The sequence below is a fragment of the Cyclopterus lumpus genome, chromosome 17, assembly GCF_009769545.1.
Source record: "Cyclopterus lumpus isolate fCycLum1 chromosome 17, fCycLum1.pri, whole genome shotgun sequence".
NCBI classification, from domain to species: Eukaryota; Metazoa; Chordata; class Actinopteri; order Perciformes; family Cyclopteridae; genus Cyclopterus; species Cyclopterus lumpus.
The window spans coordinates 15,854,044-15,875,980 of record NC_046982.1 but is presented as its reverse complement, the minus strand read 5'-3'; the positions used below and the strand labels follow the sequence as shown (position 1 = coordinate 15,875,980).

At 41.7% G+C, this 21,937-nt stretch overlaps 2 protein-coding genes across 4 annotated transcripts; one reads left to right on the top strand and one right to left on the bottom strand.

Moving 5' to 3' along the window:
* Positions 1–7,072: 7,072 nt before the first annotated feature.
* fzr1b (fizzy/cell division cycle 20 related 1b) lies at positions 7,073–13,923 on the top strand. Of its 3 annotated transcripts, none has more exons than XM_034556280.1 (14): positions 7,073–7,320; positions 7,638–7,820; positions 8,458–8,559; positions 8,653–8,716; positions 8,828–8,955; positions 9,043–9,125; positions 9,225–9,408; positions 9,560–9,625; positions 9,748–9,850; positions 10,112–10,293; positions 10,407–10,640; positions 11,197–11,301; positions 12,770–12,862; positions 13,282–13,920. In XM_034556280.1, the coding sequence occupies exons 2-14, from the start codon at positions 7,743–7,745 to the stop codon at positions 13,321–13,323; spliced, it is 1,464 nt and encodes a 487-aa protein (XP_034412171.1). In that variant the 5' UTR covers positions 7,073–7,320; positions 7,638–7,742; the 3' UTR covers positions 13,324–13,920. The 3 variants fall into 3 exon arrangements, with proteins under 3 accessions (XP_034412171.1, XP_034412172.1, XP_034412173.1); XM_034556281.1 differs by lacking the exon at positions 7,073–7,320 and adding an exon at positions 7,346–7,546 and having other exon boundaries at positions 13,282–13,921; XM_034556282.1 differs by lacking the exon at positions 7,073–7,320 and having other exon boundaries at positions 7,709–7,820; positions 8,376–8,559; positions 13,282–13,923.
* Positions 13,870–21,727, bottom strand: LOC117746936 (importin-13-like). Its single transcript, XM_034556283.1, has 21 exons — positions 21,556–21,727; positions 20,815–20,940; positions 20,049–20,683; positions 19,829–19,969; positions 19,544–19,685; positions 19,202–19,368; positions 18,946–19,066; positions 18,609–18,756; positions 18,273–18,454; positions 18,173–18,199; positions 17,831–17,965; positions 16,936–17,082; positions 16,623–16,703; positions 16,362–16,499; positions 16,156–16,252; positions 16,025–16,077; positions 15,881–15,947; positions 15,140–15,198; positions 14,958–15,047; positions 14,605–14,786; positions 13,870–14,324 (listed from the first exon to the last, which is right to left on the bottom strand). Exons 1-21 carry the CDS (start codon positions 21,622–21,624, stop codon positions 14,231–14,233), a joined length of 2,901 nt encoding a protein of 966 aa, XP_034412174.1. The 5' UTR covers positions 21,625–21,727; the 3' UTR covers positions 13,870–14,230.
* Positions 21,728–21,937: the final 210 nt, after the last annotated feature.

Below are 21,937 nucleotides of genomic sequence, written 5' to 3'. Positions count from 1 at the left end.
TACTTGGCTACGAAAACTACCTGGTATAGGAAAGAAAAGTGGCAGCACTCACAAGATCTCCTTTCTGACACTGTCAAATGTACTGACCTCTAAAATGTATGGCAAATAATAATAATGAATAAATCACAGGTCACATTTTGAAGAGGATGTTAGATTCAGTTTACTTTGGAGTTTGAGGTCGTCTGGATGACGACTAGAAACCGGAACCATCCTCCTCTTCCTTTGGTTTCGGCAACAAAAAAAAACACGAGTCAACTGTTTATGCTAAACACAGGAGCAGACGCGGACGAGCGTTTTCCATGATGGTGGTCCTTACTGCCATGGCAATGGGCAGCGGGTTTGTTTGAAACGCTAACACAAGTCTTGTGGTGTGTTGGTGACTGACGTCAGCAGGGTGAAGGCAGACTGCTCCATCTCCGGCAGCAGTGAACAGCCCGGGTTCAGGTTGAGTAGATCCAGTTGACAGTCAACCTCCTTTTCTCCAGTCTGCCAGCCAGCCTCTGAAAGGGCCCGCGGCCCGGGGCCAAGGCAAGAGAGGAAGAGAACCACTTCCAGCAAAACAAACCGGCTCGCTCCGTGTCCATTTTATAAAAACACATGTCTTCCTGGAGTTTCTCCTGACCGGCTGCTGTTTGTTTTTCAGTTGAGTTGACAGTCAGGACTGAATCAACTATGCAGTCAGTTGGTGGAATACAGGGTCATATGGGGCATTCCAGGATAATTCAATAGTGATCCAGATGTGTGGGAGGGGGCAGACACGTAGCCAAGGAAGTGTGCTGAAAAGTGAAAAGTGGTTGCACCTGGTGCGGTGACTGAAAGGAAGACAGAGGGGGGGCTACACAAAATGAACATTTTAGATAAACCAAATCCATAGGGCTGAGATGAACAAAACATTATCGCTGCAGCACAATGTAAACTCCTGAGATTCCGCCAAAGGTCATCTAGACCCAAAGCGTGGATCTGAATCCTACATGGGAGCTTTATTGTTGCATGTTGTTCTTATTCATTCTCACCAAAACACACCCACACACAGTTCAAAACAACATGTGGCACAGCTGATGATCTAAAGATAAGAGTGTTGTTTTACTCCAGCACTGGTCTTTCCATAACAAACTTTCTCTGAGAGGAAATTAACAATAAAGCTATTCATGTTTGCTTGGACAAATGCTGAGCTTGCGTTCAACACCCACAGTATGACAAAGGTTTTTAAAAAGGCCAATCTGGCCGCTCTAAAAGAAAAGGATGAATCAGTCAGCTTCCTCTCACAATAATAATAATAATAATAATAACAATAATAATAATAATAATAATACTAATAATAAATTGGATCTAATAAGTGTACTTAAAAGATGTAGACATTTTACAAAGGGGGAAGGAAGTGAATCCTCCTTCCTCTCAGGCTTCTGTGTGTGTGTGTGTGTGTGTGTGTGTGTGTGTGTGCGTGTGTGTGTGTGTGTGTGTTTCACAGACGCTAAGATGCAGTATTCGGACAATAGCAGGATGTATCCTTCACAGGAAATGTCACAAATCATCTAGTTATCAAACATGGCAGCAGTCATCATAGATACGCCATTGTTTCTTCTCAGTGTGTGGATTTGCCTTTCCATGCAACTGTCTCAATTATCTGAAAATACATAGAATAAGTATGGCAGCAGTTATATAATCCTCAGAATGAGCAATGAAAAATGTCAAAACACACCCAAAATCTAAAACAAGAAGAAAGGGGGATGCATGCCGTGTTTACTTCCAACTTTGAGTCATTTTAATCAGAGAAAGCAAACTGAATTATATGTCACAGTTAAGACATGTGGAGGGCAACACATTATGTTAATTCTGTGTGATGAATGCATTTGCGTTGAAGGCATGTTGTCGTTGGATGTACATGATTGAGAAGAAAAAAGAAGAAGCACATTAGCCCATGTGTAAAGCGCTTGTCTGTGTCAACTCACATTTATCGTGATGCATTTAAGGACACGGCACCGGCATGACATTTGTGCTGATTCCTCGGGGCGATACCCGGCGTGCAGCGAGCCCAAGAATTGTTCGGACATGGAAGGGAACATCCCTGTGGGGACGCAGCGGCGCACACAAGAGCACGCTGTCATCCTTGTTTGTTCAAGAGATAAATAAATAAAACACCCCTGGGACCATACATGCATACTCAAACATGACACACACACACATGGATGCTCACAGACACACACAGACACAACTGTGGGACATAATAGATGAACGGATGTGACACGTGAAGCTGAAAGGAAGAAAGATGGAATGGTGACTGGGGGGGGGGGGGGGGCAGGTGGGGGTGCATGTATATCTGTCGCTATCCGGTGTGTCAAAGTGAGTGAGTGCGTGGGAGGAGACTGAAAGAGAGACGGAGAGAGAGGAGGGGGGGGATCCTACACAAAATGACATTTTCAGATAAACCACATCTATAGGAACAAAACATTCTCGCTGCAGCACAATGTAAACTCCTGAGATTCCACCAAAGGTCACCAAGACCCAAAGCGTGGATCTGAATCCTACATGGGAGCTTCATTGTTGCATGTTGTTCTTATTCATTCTCACCAAAACACACCCACACACAGTTCAAAACAACATGTGGCACAGCTGATGATTTAAAGATACAGGTAAGATAGAGGAAATGAACAATAAAGCTATTTAAGTTTGCCTGGACAAATGCTGAGCCTGTGTTAAACACCCACAGTTTTACAAAGGGAAGTTTCCCCATGTTCTTTATCTTACTAAAACTATTATTGTTCTTATTATTAGTCATACTCCTATTGTATTGTTGTGAATTCCAGTAAGGATCTAAGAGTGTCACGGTCTAAGCGATAAGGCCCCAGACAGTTCCTCTCCACGCTGACCAGGGCAGGCAGCGGCTTTACACCCCGAGACGCTGCCCTGCCCGGGGGCAGGAGGCTCCTCCAGCGGGGGCCTCTGTGAGGAACCGATTGAGGATGCAGATAAGGGCGTCTGTTGTGACTGCGCTGACTAAATGCAAAACGGGACGATGGTGAGATAGCTTTCTCGTTGGTTATCGTAGTGTTTGTGTCTCAGTGCGTGTCTGCATGTGTGCGCATGTGCGGAATGTTTAGAAAGAACAGGGGTGGATATACTAAAGGAAAAGTACCAACACAACAATCCAAAATTATTCCTTCACAAGAAAATGGGCTGCATTTAAAATCCCACTGAAGAAGAAGTACAGAATTATCAGACTTAAACTATCAAAAATAAACATTCTGCAGAAAAATTGGCACTGCGACTTAAAGTGGGGACCGTTACTTTATTGTTAGCAATTAATTAATTAATTACTAACATTATCTGTTGTCGGCCTAGCTGCTAGAGTTGGAGCTAGTTTGAACTACATACGGTAGACCCTTGTTGCCCTTTGGTGCCCTCCAAAGGGCAACAAGATAAACCTGGGAAATCATGCAATGATTAAATGATTAGGAAATACAAAAATCCCTCTGCCACTCACATTTGTATTCATGGACTTTCCTCTCGTGATCTCCAAGCAGAGGGCGCTTCTGCAGTTGCCAGGGGTAACGTGGAAAGACTTTAGCTCAACTACTTTGAAAAAATAAATATTGCAATTTGAATAAAAATATATATCTGTAACACCTGAACACCAGGTGTTGGAGGTGTATGAAAACGTGCAGATGTTCAATGTTTTTAGAATTGTCAGTGTTTTTAGAATGTTCAGTGTGTGTTTCGAATGTTCAGTGTGTGTTTCGAATGTTCAATGTTTTTAGAATTTTCAGTGTTTTTAGAATGTTCAGTGTGTGTTTCGAATGTTCAGTGTGTGTTTAGAATGTTCAATGTTTTTAGAATTTTCAGTGTTTTTAGAATGTTCAATGTTTTTAGAATGTTCAGTGTTTTTAGAATTGTCAGTGTTTTTAGAATGTTCAGTGTTTTTAGAATTGTCAGTGTTTTTAGAATGTTCAGTATTTTTAGAATTGTCAGTGTTTTTAGAATGTTCAGTGTGTTTCGAATGTTCAGTGTTTTTAGAATGTTCAGTGTTTTTAGAATGTTCAGTGTGTTTCGAATGTTCAGTGTGTTTCAAATGTTTAGTGTGTTTCGAATGTTCAGTGTTTTTAGAATTGTGAGTGTTTTTAGAATGTTCAGTGTTTTTAGAATTGTCAGTGTTTTTAGAATGTTCAGTGTTTTTATAATGTTCAGTGTTTTTATAATGTTCAGTGTTTTTAGAATGTTCAGTCTGTTTCGAATGTTCAGTGTTTTTAGAATGTTCAGTGTGTTTCGAATGTTCAGTGTTTTTATAATGTTCAGTGTTTTTATAATGTTCAATGTTTTTATAGTGTTCAATGTTTTTATAATGTTCAGTGTTTTTAGAATTTTCAGTGTTTTTAGAATGTTCAGTGTTTTTATAATGTTCAGTGTTTTTATAATGTTCAGTCTGTTTCGAATGTTCAGTGTTTTTAGAATGTTCAGTGTGTTTCGAATGTTCAGTGTTTTTATAATGTTCAGTGTTTTTATAATGTTCAATGTTTTTATAGTGTTCAATGTTTTTATAATGTTCAGTGTTTTTAGAATTTTCAGTGTTTTTAGAATGTTCAGTGTTTTTAGAATTTTCAGTGTTTTTAGAATGTTCAGTGTTTTTAGAATGTTCAGTGTTTTTAGAATGTTCAGTGTTTTTAGAATGTTCAATGTTTTTAGAATTTTCAGTGTTTTTAGAATGTTCAGTGTTTTTAGAATGTTCAGTGATTTTAGAATGTTCAGTGTTTTTAGAATGTTCAGTGATTTTAGAATGTTCAGTGTTTTTAGAATGTTCAGTGTGTGTTTCGAATGTTCAGTGTGTGTTTAGAATGTTCAATGTTTTTAGAATTGTCAGTGTTTTTAGAATGTTCAGTGTTTTTAGAATGTTCGGTGTTTTTAGAATGTTCAGTGTTTTTAGAATGTTCAATGTTTTTTGAATGTTCAGTGTGTGTTTCGAATGTTCAGTGTGTGTTTAGAATGTTCAGTGTTTTTAGAATTGTCAGTGTTTTTATAATGTTCAGTGTTTTTATAATGTTCAGTGTGTTTCGAATGTTCAGTGTTTTTCGAATGTTCAGTGTTTTTCGAATGTTCAGTGTTTTTATAATGTTCAGTGTTTTTATAATGTTCAATGTTTTTATAGTGTTCAGTGTTTTTATAATGTTCAGTGTTTTTAGAATTTTCAGTGTTTTTAGAATGTTCAATGTTTTTAGAATGTTCAGTGTTTTTAGAATTGTCAGTGTTTTTAGAATGTTCAATGTTTTTAGAATGTTCAATGTTTTTAGAATTGTCAGTGTTTTTAGAATGTTCAGTGTTTTTAGAATTGTCAGTGTTTTTAGAATGTTCAATGTTTTTAGAATGTTCAGTGTTTTTAGAATTGTCAGTGTTTTTAGAATGTTCAATGTTTTTAGAATGTTCAATATTTTTAGAATGTTCAGTGTTTTTAGAATGTTCAATGTTTTTTGAATGTTCAGTGTGTGTTTCGAATGTTCAGTGTTTTTAGAATTGTCAGTGTTTTTCGAATGTTCAGTGTGTTTCGAATGTTCGGTGTTTTTCGAATGTTCAGTGTTTTTCGAATGTTCAGTGTTTTTATAATGTTTAGTGTTTTTATAATGTTCAATGTTTTCATAGTGTTCAGTGTTTTTATAATGTTCAGTGTTTTTAGAATGTTCAGTGTTTTTAGAATTTTCAGTGTTTTTAGAATGTTCAATGTTTTTAGAATGTTTAATGTTTTTAGAATTGTCAGTGTTTTTAGAATGTTCAGTGTTTTTAGAATTGTCAGTGTTTTTAGAATGTTCAATGTTTTTAGAATGTTCAATATTTTTAGAATGTTCAGTGTTTTTAGAATGTTTAATTTTTGGGGATTTTCAGTGTTTTTAGAATGTTCAGTGTTTTTAGAATGTTCTTTACAGCTTTCTTCCGCTGCCTCAAAATGGCCCCCCCAAAAAAAGAAATGAATGAAATATATTTATATTTTAAACTACCAATCCCTCTTATTTGTCCACAGTAATTATACTTTAATTCACAACGACATACAAATGCATCCTGTAGCATCTTTTAGTTGGTATCCACACAAACGTCTCAAGACACCTCCAGAGCACATTTCACAGCCATCCTTTCAAACCTTTTTCTGTCTGTTTGTTTGCAAAGCGTGCTCTTTGGTGCTATTTATTAGCAGAGGTGGAAGTTTGTAGTATCATTGAGGAGAAATGTTAGATCTTTATTTATTCTTAAGTGACACTCACCCAGGGGCCCGCAGGCAAGCATGTGCTATTAATACTCTCACTCCCTGCTGTTGATGACAGCACAGATGGTATGTAAATCAGTGTGAGAAGTTGCTTTTAAAAGTTAATTCAAATGCATTCCTTGTATGGCGTTTGCATGGGCAAATACGTGGAACAGTATTATTAGCGATTAGAGCTTTAGCCAAAAGAGCCACAGGTGAGCTTCTCTAGTTTGGAGCAATGGATGCCAACATATGAGAGAGAGGTATAGGATGAGGAGTTAGAGTAACAGGAGGAAGACAGGAAGGAGGAAGAGGAGGAGCAAGACTAAGATCAAGGAGAGCCATAATCTCTGAGATTCAGGCCCCTGTGTTTGATCAATATGAAACCGAGGACTGTACACAGTTCATTTGTTTTGTGATCATTGGGATGCAAACAATATTTCTTAGGAAATTATATTACAGTATATTTAACTACATATTTCACAATACTGTATATTAAATAAGTATAACACTGAACATGCAAAAGGCATTAGTTTCCCGATTAGACATACATAAATATTGTGTATTTTGTTTGTTCAAATGATGGTGTGTTATTAGAACACAAAATACAATTTTGAGAAGACATCGCAATGCAGTTTCATTTTGCAAGATAATTGTGTGTGGTTCTGGGAATATGAGTTAGGGTCTCTGAATAACGCCTGCACACAATTTAGCAAAGCTGTAAGAATACCTCTAAAATGTAATGTAACGTAATACTGAGTAAATTAGTGTACAGTAAGTTTGCGACACCTCGTGGCAACATAAGGAATAACCGCTGTCCGACTGCAACTGCAGTGAGCGCGTATCGCCAGCGGGCGTCGCTGCTGAGCCACGCACTGCGTTGCCTGCAGAGACAGAGAGGAAACCAACCAAAAACATTTTGCTACAGCTGATTCGGACGCCATTTTTTTTGTCGCGAACATAAACAACATCAGTCGCGTTGGCATTTGGATGGCTCGCTGTTTGGAAGAAAGCGACAACAGCCTCCCCGCTGCAGCGCGCTCCTTTTCGACCGAAGATGACGGTTTGATTCGGTCCCCCTGAGCCACCGAGCTGGTCGGGTAAGTCTCGCTGTCGAGCAAGCAGGTCGTCAGCTGCCGTTAAATGGGTTGTTGCGTGCACGAGCACGATGCCATGACAACAACGCGGCTGTCAATGGCCATTTAACTGCCGACATCTCGCTGCCTTTACGCGAGCCAGATAACGGCAGCTGCAGACTTTAAACCATGTCCCGACCTCAACCCACCACCCGACATCTGCAGACGGCGTGCTAACCCAGGCCATTTGGTTCGTAGACATGCAGCAGAAAGAGGTGCTTGCTCCTCGGCATCTTTGTGGATTAAAGTCAACCTGTTGTTTTGTTTTTTTCCCCCCACAGAGATGGGAATCCAGGGTGGATTTCCTCAACGGGAGGGAGCGGAGGTTTAAAGGGGGGCGTGGAGGGCAGCAAACGGGCCCCTTGCTGCTCGTCAGCCCTGAGGCGATGGACCAAGAGTACGAGAGACGGCTGCTGAGGCAAATCAACCACCAGAACCTGCCCACTGAGGCCCGCCTGTCAAAGGTCAGACACAGAAGGATGGGGAACATGTGCATGTTTGAGAATGCGGGTTCATGTCTGTATTGCAGCATACTGTGTGTTTGTCATCATCATAATAATAATAACAATAATAATAGCAGCAATAATAATAATTTAAATGTCTATATTTTATTTCTTACAAATGTCAGTGGTAAACATAAATTAATACGGAGATCAATAATGTATTGTTTTTGTTTTTTTTGCACTACTTTTGTTTATTATTTGTGAATTTTGGCTATGCAAAATATATTTAATTATATTTATTTTTTATATATTTAAGCATGTTATAGCGTTCTGAATTGTTTTATTATATTAATTAAAGTGTTCTGTTTTTGTTGTGTTCATTTTCATGCTAAATGCATTGAATTTAATTTGATTTAATTTAATTTAATTGTGAGAGAGATGGATAGATGAATATTCTATTTAAAAATGTCATTGAGCATTGTGTGTGTGTGTGTGTGTGTGTGTGTGTGTGTGTGTGTGTGTGTGTGTGTGTGTGTGTGTGTGTGTGTGTGTGTGTGTGAAATCTTACATATTTAGCATAGTTTTGTTCTCACAACCCCAGTGTGGTGTAAGCTATATTGCCCAGTAGAAATAACCCTGCTGGATGCTTTCGTCCCAGTGTGTAAGTGCTACTTGCAGTCCTGTCAGCATTAAGTCAGGTGACCGCTTCATTCCCACCCGCGCTGGAAGCAACTGGAGTATCAACTTCCACTACGCCAACGTAAGCAGCCATTTACACTGCCCCACAAAATCACAACTTGGAAATCAAAGCTATATAAAGATAATTGACTTGCCATTCCTTTTCTCCCTGCAGGAGAACTGCCGCTCCCCAAATCAGACCCATAAAGCAAAGGATGTCACTACAGATTCAAGCAAAGGTCAGACATTTGTCCTCTGTATGAATCATCCACGTTGTCTTTTTTTGGTCCTGAGCGATATCGCTCCACCATCATGTCGTTCCATCATCGTTTTTACTGCCACCCCTCCAGATGCTGTGGCATATGCTGCCCTCTTGAGGAATGAGTTACTGGGGGCAGGGATAGAGACCGTGCCAGACACTCTCACAGACGACCGGCGTCACGCTGTCCTCACTCAAGACTCTCACAGCCTTTTTAGGGTACGAGTCGTGAAGAATTCACTCATTCCTAAATAGCTCCTAGAAGTCCCTAGTTGTAATTCTGCTTTGTGTGTTTATTCCCTGCAGTACACTGTCCACACTAAGAGAGTGCCTTTCGATAGCGATAATGAAGTCTCACCTTACTCCCTTTCTCCGCTTAGTAACAAGAGGTATGACATATCTCACCCGCGCACGCTGAGCAGACAGAGTGCCGAAACAATGCTGTCAGCTAACGTAGGTTTCCCTGTTCCTTCACTATGTTTCTGTAGCCACAAGCTGCTCCGCTCCCCTCGTAAACCAGCCCGGAAGATCTCCAAGATCCCCTTCAAAGTGCTGGATGCTCCGGAGCTGCAGGATGACTTCTACCTCAACCTCGTAGATTGGTCAGCGGGCAACTTGCTCAGTGTCGGCCTGGGAGCCTGCGTCTACCTTTGGAGTGCCTGCACCAGCCAGGTCAGAGGAGGGACTTAAAAGACATTCATTTACAGTCAGAGTTTTATAGCAGAGTTTCTTCTCAGCCTAAAAGGGAAGCAATAAAGTCTGAGTCTGATCTGCTTGAGAGAAAAGCGTCGATGTTACATGTATGTACTTTGTGTCCTGACAGGTGACGAGGTTATGTGACCTTTCTGTGGATGGAGACTCTGTTACGTCAGTTTGTTGGAATGAGAGGGTGAGCTGCCAGAATGGATTATTATTACTGCTTATTTAAGACAGTAGTATAAGAGAAAATGAACTGCTTGTAGTAAAGAAATATTGGTAAAATAACAGTGTGTTTTGCTCTGGTCCCATCAGGGGAGTCTTGTGGCCGTCGGAACCCATAAGGGTTACGTTCAGATCTGGGACGCCACAGGAGGGAGGAAGCTTACCAGCCTGGAGGGTCACTCGGCACGTGTAGGTCAGTCATAGCTGCAGAAAAGTGGAATTACAAACTGCGGATTAAAATCAGTTTGAGTCTCCTTTTAGCAAACTAAAAGGGAAAAAAAGGAGAATCTTTCCTTTTTTTAATAGAATTTTTGTTTTGCATTTGTCCACTTTGTTTTCTTTTCTTTTTTTACATAATAGCCCAAAACTCAATTTTACTGTATATTGTACCACCAAACATGCTATTATTCCAGATAGCCACAGTGAAATATGAGCCCCCCCCTTTGTGCACAAGGTGCCCTGGCATGGAACGGGGAACAGCTGTCGTCGGGGAGTCGGGACAGAGTGATCTTACAGCGGGATGTCAGAACCCCTCCGTCGGCTGAGCGGAGGCTGCAAGGTCACAGACAAGAAGTGTGCGGTCTCAAATGGTCTCCTGACCACCAGCATCTCGCATCCGGAGGCAACGACAACAAGGTGAGAGAGTTTAAAACTCTACTTTTGAGTGCATTAATCGTCGGAGTACGCTCCATCATCTGTGAGCGGAAACAGGTTGAAACTTGTTCCATTCCCTGTGGTCTCCTGCCCAGTTGCTGGTGTGGAACAGCTCCAGCCTTCTCCCGGTGCAGCAGTACAGTGACCACCTGGCAGCAGTGAAGGCCATCGCCTGGTCCCCCCACCAGCACGGGCTGCTAGTGTCGGGGGGCGGCACTGCCGACCGCTGCCTGCGCTTCTGGAACACTCTGACGGGTCAGGCGCTGCAGAGCACAGACACCGGCTCCCAGGTCTGCAACCTGGCGTGGTCCAAACACGCCAACGAACTGGTGAGGATACACGCACGCACACTTCAAGAGCAATAACAATTTGATAATCAATGAAATGTCATTTAATTATTGGTTTAAATATAATTGCGTCCTTATTAACTCATTCATGTAATAGACACGTTTAACCACATCTTTGGCCTATTTGGCTATGAGTGTAAAATGTTGTTATTACTACAGTATGAGTTTGGATAATGTGTTATGTAAAACTAATAGTATACTTTCAGTGGAGAAATGTTACAAAAGTGTAGAATACAAATTTTAGTGCATTTCAGTCTTAAGTAGAGGGACATTTTGTAACATTTTGACCCATTGATATAGACTTAGTTTCCAATATATCTGTACGCTCACTCCCATATGATTCCATGCAGTATCTCTGCAATAACAATATACTGTATGTGGAGCTTACTGTTACAGAAAGTGTTGATTCAACTGTATAGTTGTTGGTGTCTGTTTTGCGTTTTATTGAATTAGTTGCTTCTTTATGCTAGAATAGCACACTAAGTGGACGTGTACAGGTGTCCACATTTATAGATGACTTTTCTCTCTTTGTGTACAGGTGAGCACTCACGGCTACTCTCAGAACCAGATCCTGGTGTGGAAGTATCCGTCACTAACACAGGTGGCCAAGTTGACTGGACACTCTTACAGAGTGCTGTACCTGGTAAGACTGCAGGATGTAATTAATGGCCGCGAGGGTTCAGTGTCAATGTAACTGGACTAACAACCAAGCGTACACATGTCCAATGTTGTCATCCATTTATCCAGTGCAGTAGGTATTCAGATGCAATATCACAGTGTAAAAATACTTGTTTACAAGTAAATCCTGCATTTAAAAATCTATAAAAAGTAAGTAGTGTCAGAAAAATGTACTTCAAAGTAAAAGTATTCATTATGCGCAGTACTTACCGAGTAGTTATATCTATTTACATTGTTGATTTGTTACTATTGATGAATTTAAGTACAAACTGTATTTTAATGTTGCAGCTGCTCTAAGCTAGCATATTCCAACCACTAATCATACTGTTGAAGGCATTATATTTTATAAAGTAATCATATATTTTAAATGTGAAATTGTAAAGCCCGCACACCCGTAGTCCACCCACACAGGTGTCCTCACCCATGTCTCACTGAGTGGGTGTGTACCAAGGTGGGGCGCAAGGGGAAATGCACACAGACATAAAACAAAGTAATTAATAAACACATGGCGAAATGCCTGTACTTTCGTGTAAATGTTTACGTTACGCCGTTAACAGGTTACGCTTGCGCATGCGCGACGGCCAAGATTCTTGGCGACTCGCCACATCCTGCCTACGCGAGATCGCCTTTTCTGCTGTTATGTCTCAAAACAAAATACAGATCTAGCTCAACATTGAGCATGAATTGAGAGTGGCCGTATCAAGCCTGCAACCCCGTTTTAAAAAGATTTGTAGAGGAAAGCCGTCTCATTGCAGCCACTAATACTGATAAAACTTGATGGCTCACACATACACACTCACACTCATTTTGTTTTGCACAGGTTGCATGTTATTGTTGTTTTGAAAAAGATATGCAGTGTAAAACTCTGTAAAACTCTTTATTCACAAATATTTGAACTTTTGTTTTTCACTTTATTGTTATTATCTTTAAAATATATTCAGTGAGAAACAGGTTAATTGCGGCCACAATAAGCTATTGTACAACTAAATATTAGTTATTTTTTGCACAGATATAAAAAAAAAAATTGCATTGTTCTAACAAAGTGATTGCAAAAACCAATACAATCTTGTTCACTTGAAAGCCATTGCAATTGTCTTTATTCTATTATTTATAAAATCACAGATGGAGGAGTCATAAAATAATGTTATTTCAATAAGAATTCAGCGTGGACTATTTTGTTGGGGCACAAACATTTTTCTTCCTCCATAATGTGGCGTGACAATCAGGCTTTTCCCAAAGCCTGATCCAGAGGCCAGTGGGGTGGTTGAGTGGGTGCGTGATGTCTTGTTCTATTCAGGTTGCAATGTGTGCAATGGTCTCATTGTTTTAGGTCTGTGAGGTTGGGTGTGGAGAGAGAACGGTGTGTGTCCACATACAAGGAATTTAACTCCAAAATGTTCACCCTCTCACCAGTTTGTGTCCTTCCTCCTCAGGCTGTGTCACCAGATGGGGAGGCCATCGTTACCGGAGCCGGGGATGAGACTCTACGTTTCTGGAACGTCTTCAGTAAGACACGCTGCACCAAGGTACAGTGTCTTTGTGAAGTAGCTCGCCACGCAGCTCGGGCTGCCACCTCTTCGTCAATTAGTCAACTAATCAGTCTTTTTGGCTGCAGTCGACTGGGATTTCTTTAGTCAATTCTTAAATGCGTTTTCATGCTGAATGTTTGAATCTTTGTGGAACTAATAGATCTGTTTCTTTGTGGAGAAAATCGTATGAGTGTTAGTCGACTAAGAGTTTTTTTTTTGGGGTTGATAACAATCCTAAACAGAACTGTTATACACAGGTCGGATGTGTTGTTTAAAGTTACAACATGAAAGTAAATAAAAGTCATTAAAAAGAGAATGTCCCTGAAATGAACCTCCTCCTGACTGACAAGAGGCAACTGTGGATTCAGGGCCAATAAGCCGTATTGTAATGTTTTGACATTTCCTCCTATTTCCAGGAATCAAAGTCAGTGCTGAACCTCTTCACAAGAATACGGTAGTGAACGAACGGGTCTGGACTGGTTTCTGGAGGAGCCTCCCGAGCTGTGGTTGAAATGCACAAAGTCACTTACAGACTAGCACTTAGAGCCCTCTCATCCCAGTGCACCAACCACCAGTCAGGCGGTCCTCAAGTCCACGTTTTCTATAGAGGATGCAGTCACAACTTCCAACAACAACTGCCATCCCTCACAGTGACGTCACTGATTAAAAAAACGAACACAAAAAAACTAGCAGTCTATTGTCAGGACATATTGTCTGCTTAAAAAAAGTCGGTCTTGTTATTTTTTTTCCTGTTGTGTAAGTGATAAAATTGTTTTTATTATATATTAGCAGCAGTATACATGTACAAGAGTTATAAGCTATATAAAGTAATGTCACATTTTAAAAATGCTCTCCTTCTTTGTAACAGAGAGGAGGAGGAGAAGAAAAAGAAGCCTGGTGTGGGGGGAGGGAGGGGAGGGGTTTTCTAAATTTTGATAATGTGTGAATATGATCTACAAGCAGCATATACAAGAGAAGAGAAACAATAAATAAGTGAACACACGCACAGTGGATCATGCAGCTGCAAAGAATGACCTGTGTATTGGTGTTTTGTCTGTTTGTGAGGAGTTGTATCCATTCCTGGAGATAAGTAAAGGGCAGTGTGACACTTTTTACTTTGATTTGATCCTGATTGGGCACTAGAGGTATTTTATTAGAAACATGTTGCACAGAGGTCCACTCATCAATAACAGTCCACTTAATCTGTGTTTTTGCTTTGGTTCAGTCCAAGCATCATGGTTTGTGTTGTCCAGTTTCACCTGCCCACGTGATCAGTACTATTTGGCACCATTTATCATTGAAACAAAGAGATTCTGGGTTTTCTTTTATTACTTTCTCCTGAACATGGCGTGCTGCCAGCTCAGTCTAGTAATCAGAGTATCCAGACCCCTGCAGGCCCCGACAGAGCAGAGAAAACTCCTTCACGATATCCTTAACGTGACGCTTGTGGGTTTGCTCCCTGGAAAAAAAAGAAGAAAAGATTAATTCAATTAAAACATGTAACCCTGCTGGGTTTCAGAGGATTCCCAGAATCCTCTCACTGTGAGGCGACCGCTGCACCACTGAACTTGTTATTTGATGAGGGTCGTGTGTCATTCTGTGTGTCATTCTTGCAGCATTTTCTTTTTAGAGGCACACACGTGCATGATTCCTTTTTGACTGAATGAAAGACACCTTATTTTAAAAAACAAAAACACAGTTTTGATGTTTAAAAACTGTGACAACCATATGATTATCACCTTAGAAGCTGCTGACGGAAGGTGTGTTTTTGCTCTGTGGAGACCTGGGCGGAGGGGAATCCTGGGATCTGGAGGGTTTCTTTCAGCCACTGGGACAACAGAGCTGGACAGTGTCTGTTTAGACTCAACAACACCTCAGAGAAGTGCTCCGTCAGACTGCGAGGTGACTCTCCTCCAACCGCCTGAGGCCGAAATAGAAGCATAGCCTTCCATTAGAAAACTCATTTGAAGACCAAACATCAGGGATAACATGCATGAAGTTTACGAAAGAGTGAGTGGGTGCTCTCACAATCACAGTACACAGGGTAATGATTAACATGTCCACATCTATTTGTGTTTCGCGACTGAATCACCTGGAGTATAGTCTCAGTCAGAAGCTTTCCATTGCTGTGCAACACTTCGCCGAGCGAGGGCATGTCTTTACAACGAGGCAACAGCTCCGTCTGCCGGGTACAGAGAACACATGAGCTGATGAGATTTTTTTATTTTTATTATAGCTTACATTTCAAAGTTGCACATTTCTGCCTCAACTTACAAAGAATAGTGTGGCAGCTTTCACCGTGGGTGTCTCCGGGAACTTCAGGGATAGAATCCCTGGAGAATACAGAGGATACAAAGATGTCTTCAGCTCCTGAGTTACCTGGTTGTCTCAGTTGTGTCTTGATGTTGAACACAGTAATTTGTCAAAAGCAAACTTTTAGATTGCATCGAATCAAACATATGGGGTCAAATTATGCCATACAATTAATTTGAATGAGTTTTGATATCATTTTTTTTCAATACCATACCATTAGATATTGAGTCAGATGACCTGTTGGGGTGTAAGTAACGAATTACATTTACTTTCGTTAACAAAATCGCTTTTTGTGTACTAAATAGATAAATCAGCAGCTACGTGAAGAAGCTGCAGGCTTGTTGTTGATACGTTGAGAATGGTTGTGTTCACGGACCACATGTGGGGTGTGCTTGTAATTAGCATACTTGGCATATTACTCAAATAAATGTTGCATCTATCTTAATTAATGACTGATTTAATGCGCCACGACTAAGTGGTGACCTGTGGATTCCCCAACTGGGACTTCTGTGTTCACTGAGGAACTTTACCTGCAGTGAGGTGTGTGAGGACTGTCTGCTCGGACAGGTGAGTAAGATTACTTTAAATACCTTTACTTTTATTTGAGTCATTTAAAGTGACAGTACTTTTACTTGAGTAGGCTTACACTATTATATTCTCTCTCCACCTGTGTATACAGCACAACCATGCAATGATACTCACCGCAGTAAAACAGCCTTTTAACATCCAACTGGTCAGACGGGTACATATCAGGCTTCCTTTTAAGAATCTAAATGAAGCACAAAGGAAAAAGTTTCCTGTGAGCTGCACACGTGCATAACATTGAACAAGAATAATGCAACCCACCTGAGCATGAAGGTGCATGAACGATTCTGCAATATCAGGATGATCCCGTGGACCTGTACAATAAATATAAGATGAGACAAGACAAACATATGTCTCAACATAATTTGGAATTAATCACAGTTTTTTATTACCTTGCTCAAATATCGTAAGTGTGGCAGAAGTCAACACCCCAATAAGGGTTTTGATGTGAGAGATGTGAAGTTCCTCTCCGGAAAATATGTGAACCAACTAAAAAATGTAAAAAAGGAGAGAGAATGACCTATGATCCGAAAAGCATGTTAAAAGTCTGAATTGCAGTTTGATGGGATAATGCTTTTATTCATGCCCTGATCTGTACCTGCCGTGTCAGATCCAGTGCTGAGGCTTGTGGGAAGACGCAAAAGATCTGCACCAGCATCTCACTCAGCTGAGCCACCATGGGCCCGAAATCATGTAGGAGGGTTCGAACGGACTTATCAAACACCCCGCACACTGCCTGGAGAGAGAGAGAGCCATGAGTCAGTAAACGCACATCGATAAATCATACATGCACACAGACACACACACACCCACCAGCATACACATGCATATTTATGCAAGCAGTGAAAAACCCTCCTACCTCAACTACCTCTGAGTCATCAAGCCACTTGCTGAGGATGTTCTGGATCAACGTGAACACTTGTTGTAGCACAACAACAACCTAAAAACAGAACTAGAATGTGTATTTTACATATACATATGATTGTTTAATTTCAGCCTATTTCAATATTTTGCATGTTCAGAAATATTGCTGCACAAGGCCCATTCTGAGGGTTAATTCAATACCACTATTTTACTGGTGGTTAAAAAAACAGCTACGGCCATTTGATATCATTCAGGTACAGTTGCTGGTATGATTTATGTTCATGGAGCTACACATGTACCCAACTTACTGGATTCTGTGTGCTCTGTGAGGGAGTGAGTCTTGGGCTTGGTGCTCCCTCTAAGCTGTCTGCTTGTCTGTTGATGTCCAGAGTAGTGAAGAGACTGGACAGCATCCCCAGGATGTGAATAATAGACTGTTTGTTAGTAGGATCAGGCTGTAAAGGGAGACAGAGTGGATGGGTTTGATATGTCGCCTGCTGAAGACCGTGACAATTGAAGGAAAGATATTGAATATGACGGTGTTTGTGAGATTCAAGAGCAATTTTATTGACATTACTGTCAAAGTTGTGTCAAAAGCTGCAAGAGTGGTGCAATACAAAGACGCCAGTATCATCTACGTCTCTGTCAACGGAGATTCAGACCTCCCCTTGCATAAGAGTGTCTATTAGCTCATTTACTGCACATAATGCAATCAATTACTTTAGGTTCAACTTTTTTAAATGTAATAGTCTACAATTTAGTTTTTTAAGAAAATCCATCCATTTATAGTTGTTATCAATACTGACAGTCACATACAGTTTGACTGTACTCACATTTTAGATGATTGAGGCGAAAAATCTGATGTTAACAATTTTAAATTACGTTGTCTGAAATAAAGGGCACTCACTTCTAATTGATCTGGTATACAAACTCAAATTGAATATGAACATCCACTTTCATTGTACCTTTTATTTAAGCTGTTACAAATTAAGTATTGCTTATAAGTCCAGTGAAGTACGTACTACTAGAGGGATAATACACAAGTAGTGCAGTAAAGTACAGTTTCACTTGTTGTACTTAATTTAGCATCAAAATAATGAAGTGCTTCAAATGTACTTGGAGCCCCACCACCTCTACTGCTTCAGGTATTTTTTTTGTATTTGTGGCTTTCTGTAGAAATTGCACAAATTGCTTTGGATGTACCTCCTGCTGGGCCAGTGTGTCCAGCTGCTGGACATGAGGAGTGATGAGAGAATGAAGTCTGACCAGAATCTCCTCCAATGGCAGGGCGGACAGGAGGAAGCCCAGAGCCTGCATCAACCACATGCACTGGCTGCTCTGCACACATACACGCAGAAACACACACTCACACACACACACACACACACACACACAACACACACACACACACACGGCACACATCATACACGCACACACACATACACGGCACACATCATACACAATGCCTTCAGAGAGAAGCTTGGTGGTGCATTTCAGTTTACAGATTAGGACATAACTGGTGAATGTTGAAGGCTGTTTACTCACCTTATGGATTTTCTTTACCAGTATCTCCTGCAGAGAAACACATGTGTTAATAGAGAGACCGTAATCATGCCAACGTTTTCTTTTCTTTTACAAGTCTGACCTGTGACGTGGTCAGGATGTCCTGAGCGTAGGGGCCGAGGTCGTGTCTACACTCCCTGCAGATCCTCTTCAGGGTGGATACACTGGACACGGACAGCTCGGCCTTCACAAGGCCCTGAAGCACCATGGGTAATATGCCACCCAACATCACCGGGTGATCAGCCAGCCACTCAGCCAGCGATCCTGGCCAACAGGAGGCACATGTAATGGATAGTGAGTGTAAATGTTTTAGTTGAGTGGAGACCAGACGGCAGCAATTTACATCCATGGCCATTAATAATCCTGGTTTTAATAAAGTTTTGATGTAAAACATTAAAGTCCCATGTCTGTTATGTACCTATGGTGTACATGACGGTGTCAGCCAGCATAACATTGCTGATGTTGATTCTGGGGATGAGACCAATAAGACCAGGGATAACATCAGAGTAGTTCACGTCTATTGTCTCAGCTATGGACTGGAAGCCAAATAACAGGGCCTCTGTGTCCTAAAGATGGAGAGAAACAAATGTGTGACGTTAGGTCACGAGAAGGGAAATACAAGGTGGTACAGAGCTGCACACAGTAGGGAAGGAATATGGAAAATATAATTTAAAGAAGTAAATATTAGTATTTTGTTCTACATCATGCATGTAGTAGATGTGCATGGAATGGGAGACAGTGATTCATGACTTTACCTGCCAGACTGCTGACTGTTGGGGGTCCATCAGCTGTCTGCCCAGCCTGTCATAGAGGTTTCTGAGCAGCTCTGCACCCAGCATTTCATACACGTACATCAGAGTGTCGGAAATGTCCACTCTGAAATGCAAAAGAGACGTGGGCGACTTCGTTGGAGATAATCTACCATTTTTAGCCACAATGGCAGAAATGTCTCAACAGCTATAAGATAAATTGCCATGACATTTAGTACAGACATGTTCTTTTGGGTCTTACCTATAGATACGGAACTGCTCCTTGTCATCAGAAGACCAGGTGGCATACTCCTCCTCGGAGGGGTAGTGGGATTTATGTAGTAGTACGTCTACCAGTTGGAAGTAAACTGGCCTGTAGACCTGCAGGTAAACTGCCTGCTTCTCCTCCTCAAATGACAAGATGTCATCCTGAACATGCAAGAAATTGGAGAGTTTGGTGTCCAAATCCTTTGCTAGACAGTTACACAAAGACACACTTTCACATGTAATTCATAGATGAGTAACTTACTAAACAGAAAAGAAAATAACATTTATTGTATATGTTTACATGTTTTTATCTCACAAATGTATTATTTCACCGTACTTGCAGAGTGTACCAAAAGGTGAGTGTGAGGGAGCTGCTGGTCTCACTGACTGGGTAGTGCCCAGGGATGCCAGTACAGAAAAGAATCATGTTAACCAAAGCCAGATACTCTTGCCAGTGCTCCACCTGTTCCAACAAAACCCTGTCGTACACAAACAAACATTGAACCAACTAAAGATAAAAACGCCATTTACCGAAGCCTGGTAATTGGCTGAAGGTGTGTGTGTGTTTGTGTGTGTGTGTGTTTATGTGTATGTGTGTGTGTGTGTGTGTGTGTGTGTATACCTGGAGTGTGTTTCCCCCATAGCAACGGCAATACGACAGATACCGTGTGAGGTTTCCATGTCCCCATCCTGGGCCGCTGTCTTCAGCTGGTCATGGAGACCGAGCACCAGAGGCATCAAGTTCACCAGAGCATCAATGTACCTGCACGAACATGTTGGGATTCTCACACCTGGAAATGGGTTGTGGCCTTAATTAATGTCTGAAGCCGTGCGTTTCTCACCTTCGGCTGTCAGGCTGTGAGATGGCATTGACGATCGTCTCCACAGCCGAGTCGAACAGCTCTGGGTTGGACAGAGTACTGAAACAGTCCTGGACCAGTTCATGACTCTCCCCTAACGGCACGTCCAGCCCCAACCAGCTGGACAGGCAGCGTAGTACCTTCTCCTTCACCTGGTTGGAGGAGTCCTGGCTTTGGAGGAGCTGACGCAGCAAGGGACACACCACTGCCCACTCCCCAGCCAGGGCCCCCCTCAGCTGGGTACGACGAGCTTGAGCCAGCCGGCCGCTCTGGAACTCCTCTGGAAGTACGGTGAGGAGCTCCAGCAGTGCGAGGCAGTGCGCTTGAGGGTCCTGAGCGGCCTCAGAGCTGCCTTCAGAGTCAGGCTTCTGCGGTTGGAAGGCCCTCACCATGTCCGCTACTGGCTGGGACCAAACCTGTGGAATTAAGTTTAGAGCCATAGAAGCCAGGGCGACACACAGCCTGGTTAGCACCATTTTGGGCCCAGAGGAGAAGTGCAGGATGTGGGAGAGGAGCTGCATCCTCAGGCTCTCATGCTGATCTGTGGGGAGATCGCTCCAGTGATGGGAGATCTTGGTGTGGAGGGTGCTGGCGCCAAAAAACTGAACCTCTGCGATCTGCAAAGAAACAGACTCACTGTAACAGATTGAATAGCTGCTGTGGACGTATACAAAATGCAGCTCAGTTTATGTGCTTACTCCTTGAAACAGTGTTCATTTAGAAGGATGTCTGAGGAGAAGCAACGCACCTTGTCGGGGCCGAGCAGAGCCCAGCAGAACTGCCATGCCTGTGCAGAGGCCTGGGCCTGGGCCAGCCACTTTTGGGCCATATTCTTACGCTCCATGACCGGGTCAAAGTACAGCTGGTAGAGAGCCTGGAGGAGCCGAGAAGAACCGATACAAAAGAAACACTTGAAGTGAAAGTAATTTGGTAATAACAGACGAGGTCGACCATGTCCGAGTGGATAAAAATCATAATCATAATACTCATTAATACCACCATATTTCCTGACACAGTAGATACAGTAATGACAATGAATGCACATGTGTTTTGTGTAACAGGTTGTTAATACAATCGCAGAGTTGCATTAACAACAAACATGAATGATCATGCATGCTGGATGTCCAATTGTTTAAATGGAGTAAAACATGTGTTGTCATAGCGAGTAATCCAAGGGACATGGTGATAGTTATTTTTAGGACAGCATATGCTTATAGCTGGTATCATGTTACAAAATGTCCAGTGTTTCCAATCTTCCCTGTGGTGAACTACGATTAACCAACCTCTGTTTTAAATTGTTTTACTATTATTTGAGTTATTGCATCAAATAAAACATACACCCAACATACCAGATAAAGCAGCTGCAACTTTTTTCTTCTTGACAAATTCAAATTAGCTTTTTGTGTTATGAACGGTGTTACAGAAACTCCATCTATAGTTCAATAAACAATCATCCAGTAAAGATTATTGAATTATTATTGAAACTTACCGACTCCACATTCTCCACCGTTAACTCCAAGTCCACCGGGCTGTCTCCCGGATTGGCTGGAGGCTCCATCTGGCGCAACGTGAAGGTGTCTCCCTACTGCGGTTGGGAATCCCTCAGAAATGAAAGCCTGGTGGTCAAAAAGCAGTGATTAAAAGCAGGAGACTGTCCTCACACTGAGGACGCAGCGGGTCATTCAGCTGTCCATACAGTACACATGTGGGCCGTGCACTCAGGCATGACGACACACTGACCTCTGTGGGGGGCTGAAAAGTTGTTGTCTCACATTACCAGCAGCAGACACTGACGCCAACTCACCTATCACCGTTTGATCTCTGTAAATAACATTGCAGCAAGACTGCAATAATCATGAATACAGAGAAAC

Coding starts and splice junctions, on each gene's coding strand:
- fzr1b (XM_034556281.1), top strand. CDS start 7,743: ATGGACCAAGAGTACGAGAGACGGCTGCTGAGGCAAATCAACCACCAG. Junction 9,126..9,224: donor TCTCCGCTTAGTAACAAGAG/GTATGACATATC, acceptor ATGTTTCTGTAG/CCACAAGCTGCTCCGCTCCC. Junction 10,294..10,406: donor CCGGAGGCAACGACAACAAG/GTGAGAGAGTTT, acceptor TCTCCTGCCCAG/TTGCTGGTGTGGAACAGCTC.
- LOC117746936 (XM_034556283.1), bottom strand. CDS start 21,624: ATGGAGCCTCCAGCCAATCCGGGAGACAGCCCGGTGGACTTGGAGTTA. Junction 17,083..17,830: donor ACACACTGGCCCAGCAGGAG/GTACATCCAAAG, acceptor CTCCCTTTACAG/CCTGATCCTACTAACAAACA. Junction 14,787..14,957: donor TGACTGAGACTATACTCCAG/GTGATTCAGTCG, acceptor TTTCGGCCTCAG/GCGGTTGGAGGAGAGTCACC.